Below are 9,101 nucleotides of genomic sequence, written 5' to 3'. Positions count from 1 at the left end.
AGCCACATGACAAATTAATGATTAATTGACGACAACTTAACATTAGTTTACAAGCGGGCAGGGTATGGGTATACCCGCGGGTACAAGATTATACCCGTACCCTACCCATGACTTAACGGGTAGGGTATGGGTATTACCCATGGGTATAAAATTGTGCCCATACCCGGCCCATGCGGGTACGGTGCCCGCGGGTACCCGTACCCGTGGGTAAAATTGCCATCCTTACGCCGCCTCCAGCTCCGCCTCGGCCCGGTTCCTGTCCCGCCAGGCCAAGGCTTCGGCGTCGTTCGGATCCAGGCCGAGGTCCGAGTCGGCCCATCCCTCCACCTCGGCCTGGTCGGCGAGGTCGGACCGACTCCTGCGGAACGCGGCCCCTTCGGCGGTCGCGGCTTCCGCCGCCGCCCTTGCTAGTGCGATTGGTAACCTGGAGAAGACAGAATGAGCAGAAAAAAAAACAAGACTAGCTCAAGAAAAAAAATCTGAGCGCAAACGAGAGATGAAGCTTACCCCGCCAAGACCGGGACCGGGGTTGGCCTCCCGTGCCTGCCGCCGCGCTTCCTCTTGGTCGGCCTCCCGGCCCCGGCCGGGTCCGCCATGCGCTTCGGGGCCCGGGGTCGCGGTGCGACGCTGTCTTTACCATGCGGGCGGCTCGGTGCCGCCCCGTGCGAGGACCCGTTTCCGCCCGCGTCGCCGCCTCCCCCGCCCAACGCCACTACACCGACAACTGGCGTCAGCACCGACCGTTCCGTGCCGCGGTCAGCAATTCAAGACATATGAAAAAAACACGAGACTTACCCGCGCGACGCCCAGCGCCGGCGTCGGACTCGGCCTCCTCCTCCCCGCCATGAGCCGCGGGAGCCTCTGGCGCCACCGGCGCCACCTGCGACGGGGCCCGGGCGTAAGGATGTCGAATCGCATTCAGAAGTACCCCCCGTGTCGCGTCAGGACGGATGAGAAGGTGCGCGGCAGCAAAGTAAGAAGACCAGACACTCACCTGCGGCGCCGGGTTCGACTGGCTGTACGGCGCCTTGCCGAACCGCCAGTCCTCCCCAAGGTTGGCCTTGGAGATGTCATTCACGCCGCGCGCGATCTACTCCGCGGATAGCCGCGTCGACCCCATGCGGTTGGCGTCTTGAAGGCCGACCATTTCGCCGATGAGGCAGGAGCGCCCCTGAAGCGGAAGGACCCGGCGCATGATGAACGCGGCGAGGAGGTCCGTGCCGGTGAGCCCCTCCTGCGTCCTCATCACCGTCACGCGCTCGCAGAGGTTGACGATCTCCTGCGATGGGCGCCTGGGCGAGTAGCCCCAATTCGTCTTCGCCCACGGCGGTGCGATGGCGAAGGCCGGAAGGTTGATGCGATCCGCACCAAGGTTGCAGACATAGAAGGAGTTCTGCCACTTCTTGGCAGAATCCTCCAGCGGGATCTTGGGGAAATCCGCCCCCGACCGCTTCGAGATGACGGCGGCGCCGCAATCGGCGAACTCCCCGGCCGACGGGCCCTGCTGCTTCAAGGAGAAGAAGCGCGCCCAGAGGTCGATCGTAGGCTCGACCCCCAGGTACCCCCTCACAGAGGGTGACGAAGACGGAGAGCTGGACGATGGCGCCGGCGCCAAGATGATGCGGCTGGAGCCCGAAGAACTCCAGGAACGCGCGGAAGAAGGTGCTCGCCGGCAACCCGAACCCGCGCTCGAAGTGCGTGAGGAAGACCACGCGCTCCCGCCCCTCGGGCCGAGGCCTCTGCACGCTGCGCGGCAGGCGCCGCGTAGTCCGGAGTTGGGTGATGTCCTCGGAGGTGACATTCGAACCCATCCAGGAGCCCGATGGCAGCGACATGATCAAAGGAAGAAGAAGGAAGATGGACGGCAAAGGAGTTCTGCTCGGAGCAGCGGGCGCCGCAGTGCGTCAGTTGCAAAGAGCGGAGCGAGAGCAAAGGGACAGGAGGGCGCAAGCGAGAATAATGTCCGCCGCCCCCCTGCCCCCCCCCCCCCGATTTATACCCCGCAATAAGTGCGCACGTACACGTGCAGTAACTGCCCGGGGAAGAGCAACCGGCCCCCGGACGCCGCAATAAATCCGCGCGCTTGGGCCGAGGGCGCGCGGCGGTGGGCCCCAGCCCGTCGCCCGGTCCCGTCACGCGCGTGGCCTGTCAGGCCCCTCCGACTTCCGGGCACCACGTGGCGCCCGCGCAAAGCCCGAGGGATTGCCCCAAGATTCGGTGGACTTCTCGGTCCCCGCCACGGCCGGGATGCCACGATCCGGTTTCCGAGAAAACCGGCACACAGTGGGTGTTGCCGGACCCGGCGCTCGCAGAATCCACCTTGCTTAAGGGGGAAACTGCGAAGGCCCACTCATCCGAAGACGGCGGACCTTCACAGCTTCGGGGACTACTGTCGGGGGGATGGACCCCGGGCAGGCAACGGAACCCGGATCCTCTTCAAAAAACAACGGGGCTGGAACCGCCCCTCAATACCGGCACGCGCTTGGCCGGGTCGCTCGACCCGGCCAAGCCCCGCAAGCCGGCCAGACTAGCCGACCCGGCAAGACACGTCGACTCGGTCTCAACAACTAGCGCAAGACAGCCGAACCCGGCACGGCCAAAGCCTCCTCAACAAGCCAGCGACACCCATGGCGTGCTACGCAATCCGGCCGCGGGTCAACTCCCGTCCCATCCAGGCCGTATGATGGGGACGAGACTTCAATCAACGATGACCGAGGCAACAGTGCCCCGCCCATGCCTCTGGTCAGCAGGAACGTGGCAACAGTGCCCCTCACCTACCCGCTGACAGGGCCGGCGTGGCTACAGTGCCCCCGCCCTCACCGCTGACGACAGCAAGCAGCAACCTGACGGAGAGCACTGTACGCGACTCGACTCGGCCACGCCTTGACGATCGACAAGATGGCGCACAGTCCCCCTAGGCTTGCAGGGTCCGCACCTAGGGGAACCCGGCGAACCACGAGCCCTCGGCGGGACCCAGCCCGGGTCCCCGGACACCGACAGTACGGACCCACCGACTTGTAACATTACCATTGTACCCCCGGGTCCCCGGGGGGTTGGACTATAAAACCCCCCGGGAGCCCACGATCGTTCGGGGGGCGAGCGAGAGGGCAAGCAGAAAACACATACGAGAGAAAAGCAAGTAAGCATAGGACTAGCCACAAAACAGCAACACCGGAGAGAAGGAGCAGCCCAAGCCTTGGCCAGCTTCCTTCCTCCTCCATACAGCTCCAGGAGCAACATTGTACTATCGATCATCCAACTACACTCGGCAGGACTAGGGGTATTATCTCTGTGGAGAGCCCCGAACCTGGGTATGTCCGGCGTCCCGCGCCCGCTCATGCCAACCTCGCCTCTGGAGTCCATCAGCGCCCTCGAGCCTCCTCCTCTCTTTAGCCATCCCTTGGCATCTGCCAGTGCCACCGCGCCTGGTGGACTGGTATGTACAGGCGTTGCCGCTCCGATGGCGAGCCGCGTCTAGCAGGCGGCGGTGGAGGACCTCGCGCCGCCGCTGAGCTTTCCCCTCCCCTACCCGTTGAAAAACCCCATGGTGATGGCTTGCTAGGGTTCCTGGTCGCCGGCGAGGGAGCACCGCGTGGCCAGATGCGGAAGGGTGTTGGAAGTGGATGAGGTCGACCCCGCCGCACGCTTTCATTAAAGGACGGCCACACGGACCTTCCACACACTGCGAGGCGGTCCCCGAGGTAGATGCTAACATTTAATAAGACGCGGGCGGTGGTTGGGCAGCCGCCAAGTGGGACCGCGGCGGACACCGAGGGGACGCGCGGCGCGTCCGTTTCGCGTCCTCACCGACACATTTCAGGCGCAATTTTGGGCCGAAAATGGGTCCGTGCGTTTTTGGCCGCGACGAACCAAACGGACATGGGTGAACGAAATGGATCGTCCGGTTGAAGTTGCTCTAGGAGTAACAATAATTATTTGGATAACTTACTAGTACTTCCTTCCATCCAAATTAATTGTCGCAGCCTCACTACCATGTCTCTAACCTAGGTGTGAGCGGAGGAGAATTCAGCTGTGGTATTTCTGATGCATGGATGGAGATGGATGGCGGCAAAAATCGCTCTCGGGGCCAAAGTGCACCATAAAAGAAGAGAATTTTTTTTACCATCCATGTCTAGATCTTTTTGCCAATTTAATCCCCACCGGCACCGGTTGGTCCGAGAAGAAATAATTGGAAGAGATCAACACGGCGAGCGACGAGTGACACCGACCGGCGGGGCAGCGATAGGAGTAGCAGTAGCAGTAGAAGGAAAGGAAAGACGAAGCAAAGGTGGACGGAGAAGACGAAAGTGAACGAGCGCGCCCGCCGGGAAAACTCCAAAAAACGCCGCGCTTTGTCCGTTGGACGTGGCGCGCGAAGCCTTAACTTTGCACGCCGCGATCGAGGCCGGCCGGCCGGCCGCCCGATTGCCGCAGACAGACGCACCGCACCATGGCCGGGGCGGATATACAATGCAGAGTGGCAGTAAATGAGAACATGGGGCAGGGCAGCGCAGCAGGACCCGTTTGTCTTTTTCAGGAGACTTGCGCCACCTTTGCTTGCGAGCGTCCATGTTTTCAACCGCTGCGCTCCGTGACTTTAAAGCGCACGAGAAAACCAGCCGCCCTCACCTCCTTGCCCTTGGCCCTTCGACGCAAATGATGCCACCCCTTGTCTTCCTCGCCTCTCTCTCTTCATTCATCATTGTGTATTGATACTGCCATCATCAGCTAGGCAACACTGCAACCCCCAGCAGAAAACGCAACACTATAACACAGATGTGGCTGTGCTGTTTTGCACACTGGCAGTGGCACGGCCCCAGGGCAGCTGCCAGCTGCTTGGATCAAACGCCCGTGCTGGCTGCGGGGCATTGCTCCAGCCATTTGTCTCTCTCTGATCCTGTACCGTACGAGACGCCTTCTCCCGCACGGCCGAGCGCCCGAAATGGGTAGCTGCAGTACGCCATTGCCAAAGCACGCACGACCCTCCTGCGTGCAAGAATGGCTTGCACGCACGCACTCACTGCAGAATAATGTCACATTCACTCACACCAGCCAGAGCCAGCACCAGCACCAGCAGCAGCCTGATCAGATCACAACATCTACTCCTCCTCCTACAAGGCAACAACCAGCAGAGGCAAGGGAGAAATGACACGGTCCGGTCCATTCGCGTTGCAACGGGGGCACGCAACGCAGTGGCCACCGGAACGGGACGCAACGGATCACTTTCCGATCGCCGACAGACCACCTCCTCCATACCTGGTTCCACCCAAGTACAAGCTGCCTAAATTTCGCGTGGAGGACGACGCCACGTGGCGCGAGGAGCAAAGGACAAAACAGCCATCATCATCACCTCAAACCAAAGCCCTACGACAAGAGTACCGTGCTACTCTGCATTAGTGTGTGAAAATCCAAGAAATAGAAACCTTGCATATCATCTTTGTTTTACCGGTACCACATTCCTCACCGACACCCATGTGGAGGGGAAAAAACCGAGAATGGATGGATCAACTTAGTAGAGTACAGTAGCAGTCCAAACTCCAAACATGTGTATACATAAGGATCATCAGAGTACATCAATCAGAAAAGGAGAGACAGATACAAAAAGTTAGAAGAGAATTTATACTGCTAGCCTAGACTACTACTGGTCTGGACTGGACTAGAAGCATATATCACCACACAGGATAGATAGATAAGATAGGCGTATTTTTCACATGCACGGATTGGACGAGAGTGAGCCGAGAGAGCACCATCCAATCCAGCCCGTAGCTGACACAAGAAAGAAACTACCACATCAACAGCAACAAAAGAGGGACACTCTCCCCGTTGATCGATCACTGTACACATAACGTTAGACAGATCTTCCCTCAAGGATAAGCAGCAGAAGCAGCAACAGAGGATGAAGGTGAAATAATATGCTCCTCTCCATCAACCAATGTCAAATGGTACATGCTGGAGGGGAGGCACTCTCTCTCTCTTGTCTTAGCCCCAGAGGCAAACACATGGATGGATACAGATCAGAGAACCAAGGATCACACCGGCCGAGCTGATCGGCCGGCGGAACAATTAGTGGGACGGCAATGGCTTCCCGCGCTCCGACGAGGAAGAGCCATTGAGTTTTATCATCAGAAGGACAGACGGACAGACATGGGGATCCCCTTTGGAGCCTAGAGATCACTTGCCAGAAGCCATTGCCGGGCTCCAAGATGACATCCCCAAGCAGCAGCAGCACCGGCGGCGGCGGTAGTATAAGAGATACTAGTATAAGTCAAGCTTACCATTTAGCTTCCTATAGGCAGTAGTACGTAGTACGTACGTATTTGATTGCGTCGGGACGGACGGCGAGCTCATCCACGACGAGACGACTGGGCTGGTGTATGTGCTACAGGAGGTTAGCTCGGACGAACTCGGCGATCTCCTCCATCACCTCGTGGTAGTGGTCCGTGTTGGACAGCAGGTAGAAGCCGATGGTGGCCTTCTCGCGGTGCACCAGCTTCACGTCGTGGCCGTCCTCCCGGAGGCCCTCGGCGTAGCCCAGCTGCCGGTCGCAGGTGAGGTCCAGCCCCGACACGATGATGAGGCTCTTGGCGAAGGGCAGGCCCTTGAGCCGCCGCCCGTTCGGCCCGAACGGGTTGCACGCCGGGTGGTCCCGGTCCGCGTCCTCCGGCAGGTACGCCTTCCAGTACCAGTCCCTGTCCTGGAGCGTGACGAAGTACTTGCCGTCCAGGCGCCGCTCCGACTCGGTGCGCTCGTTGCCGCCGAACATGGCGTTGAGCAGGATGTTGCCGTGTATCTTGATCCCCTCCTCCGCGGCGCGAACGGCCACGTGGTGCGCGATGTTGCCGCCGGAGCTGTCGCCGGCGAGGAACACGCGGAGCCGCGCGCCCTCGCCGCTCCGCAGGAACGGCTGGGCTTGGGCCCACTTGAGCGCGGCCCACCCGTCGTCGTACGCGCACGGGTACCGGTGCTCCGGGGCGCGCCGGTAGTTGACGGACACCACCACGCCCTTGCTCAGCTTCACGAACTGGCGGCAGAGGTTGTCGTAGATGGTGGTGCTGGACGCCGAGTGCGCGAAGCTGCCGCCGTGGAAGAAGATGATCACCGGGAGCGGGTCCGGGGACGGCGCCCCGCCGAGGAACTCGAGGATGGGCAGGGTGAGCGCGGCGGCGCCCTCGGCGGCCGCGGCGTTGCCGGCGACGGCACGGTAGATGCGCGCCTCGAGGCCGACGGACGGGTCGATGACGTGGTCGAAGGAGGAGACGCCCTCGACCGGCTTCGGGTTGGCGGGCACCCGGCGGTCCATGTACTCGGCGAGGTCGCGCTCGAAGGTGCCGTCGGGGCGGCGGAGCATGTGGTACGACACCTTGAAGTTGGAGATGAGCACCCATGTGTGGAGCGGCACCACCGTCTGCACAGCACGACAAACCCAGCAGCAACAGTGTGAGAGCGAGACCACCAGCAAAAAAACACAATCAAACCACTCGGCTCAACGAAACGAATCCTCCTATTTCTTTGCTGATTTGCGCGCGGACAGGAGCGCAATGCGAGGCGCCGTCTTCCGGTCGCGTCTTGCTAGAAAAGATGCAAGCTTTGGGCCGGCGCTCTGCGGCAAAGGCACGCGCGCGCGCACACACGGCCGGATGGATGGATGTGGATGAATGATTTGTTGCTTGTTGGGTAGCTGTGTTAGTATCGGCCGGGCACCCCCCTAAAACAACCGAGGCAGGCGAGAGGGGAATAAAATTGGGATTGAGCCCAAAGGGGAAACAAAGGCAGCGACGGAGCGAGAGAGAAATCGCAGGCCCGGCCCCAATCCCCTCCCTTCCACCGTCTCAACTCAGCCGTAAAGCGGCGGGGCGTTGGCGCTGGCGGGGGCGCGGCACAAATCGAGAATCGCGCGGGCGGCGGCGCCCACACGGCAAGAAGAAGGCCCGAAAACGAGAACCCAAACACGAGCGCAAGGACGGAGGCCTGCACATGCGGCGCTAGTGCCCCGAAACAGGCGCGGGAAGCGCCAAACAGAGGAGGAGGAGGGCGGGCGGACGGACCTTGCACGCGTTGCGGTTGACCTCGTCGCTGCCGGCCATGTCGGCGGCGGGCGCTGCCTCCTCTCGGTCTCGGCCCTCGGCTCTCAGCTGCTGCAGGAGTAAGAGCAAGATCTCCCCGGGGAACGAAGGATGGCGCTGGCTGCTTCGCTCACGGCATGGGGGCCTCCAAGAAGCGCGAGGTGGATCCCGCCCGCCGAGTCCTCCGGCAGGAGCCCAGCCGCCGGCGATCTCCTCCGGCTCCGAATCCCCCCTCCCTCCCTCCCTAGCGGGCACGAGAAGCCGGCCGAGCAGTCGCGCACTGTGGTGCGAGGGCGTACGAGGCTCGGCTCGCGCGGGTCGCGAAAGGTTGAGCGAGAGCGCGCGCGCTGGTGAGCTGTGGCGTGAAGCACAGGGAGACGAGTGGGAAGGGGAAGAGGGGGGTGGGGAGGGGAGGCAATGGAAATAGGGGATGGGGAGGGGAGCGGACGGGGGAGACGACAAAACCGGGCGGCTCAAAAAGTAAAACTTGCGTGTGCGGGGCCCACCCCACTTGCCCCTAGCTAAGCTGCCGCTGCCATGCCAATATAGTTAGTATTTTTTTTTCTCTTTCTATTCTCTCTCCTGGTCTGTTTGTTTTGTTTATTGTTTTGGACGGTTTCGGGGGATGGATGGATGCGCGTGGCCTCTGAGAATTGAGAGTTCCTTTGCGTTTGCGTTTTTGGCCGCTTTCTTTTAGACGTAGGGCGGCAGAGGAACTCGACGACGAACTGTTAGGTGCACCAAATCGTGGACGCTTGTACATGTACGCGCGTACGTGGACGTCGCGTCGCGCGGTGTCGCTGTTCGCGTGGGCCGAGTCACCAGCGGTTTAGAAGCCATGTGAGAGAAAATGCCCAGGTTAGATTACTCACACTGCGTTTTAGTACTATAATAAGGCTTGATTAAGCAAGCAAAACCCTGACATTTAAGAAAAATTGACAGGCCCAGCCTTGTCCTGTTCATTAGGCACACGGCTAGCTGCCACGGGCGTGGATTTTCCAGGCCCCGTTTGTGGCGCCTTGGCCCCGATCTAGCCCC

The 9,101-nt window shown here is 60.9% G+C and overlaps 1 protein-coding gene across 1 annotated transcript; it reads right to left on the bottom strand.

Annotated features, from left to right (window-relative positions):
* Window positions 1–5,523: 5,523 nt before the first annotated feature.
* Window positions 5,524–8,505, bottom strand: LOC109741215 (gibberellin receptor GID1). Its single transcript, XM_020300288.4, has 2 exons — window positions 8,046–8,505; window positions 5,524–7,405 (listed from the first exon to the last, which is right to left on the bottom strand). The coding sequence occupies exons 1-2, from the start codon at window positions 8,082–8,084 to the stop codon at window positions 6,380–6,382; spliced, it is 1,065 nt and encodes a 354-aa protein (XP_020155877.1). The 5' UTR covers window positions 8,085–8,505; the 3' UTR covers window positions 5,524–6,379.
* Between the last annotated feature and the right edge of the window lie 596 nt (window positions 8,506–9,101).

This window comes from Aegilops tauschii, chromosome 1 (genome assembly GCF_002575655.3).
Source record: "Aegilops tauschii subsp. strangulata cultivar AL8/78 chromosome 1, Aet v6.0, whole genome shotgun sequence".
Classification (NCBI taxonomy): domain Eukaryota; kingdom Viridiplantae; phylum Streptophyta; class Magnoliopsida; order Poales; family Poaceae; genus Aegilops; species Aegilops tauschii.
The sequence above is the reverse complement of the archived record's forward strand: the minus strand, read 5'-3'. Positions and strand labels throughout refer to the sequence as shown.

What these genes read in the sequence shown, in the direction of transcription:
- LOC109741215 (XM_020300288.4), bottom strand. Translation starts at nt 8,084, where the DNA reads ATGGCCGGCAGCGACGAGGTCAACCGCAACGCGTGCAAG. An exon ending in TCAACCGCAACGCGTGCAAG is followed by an intron (nt 7,406 to 8,045) that starts GTCCGTCCGCCC and finishes CGTGCTGTGCAG; the next exon opens with ACGGTGGTGCCGCTCCACAC.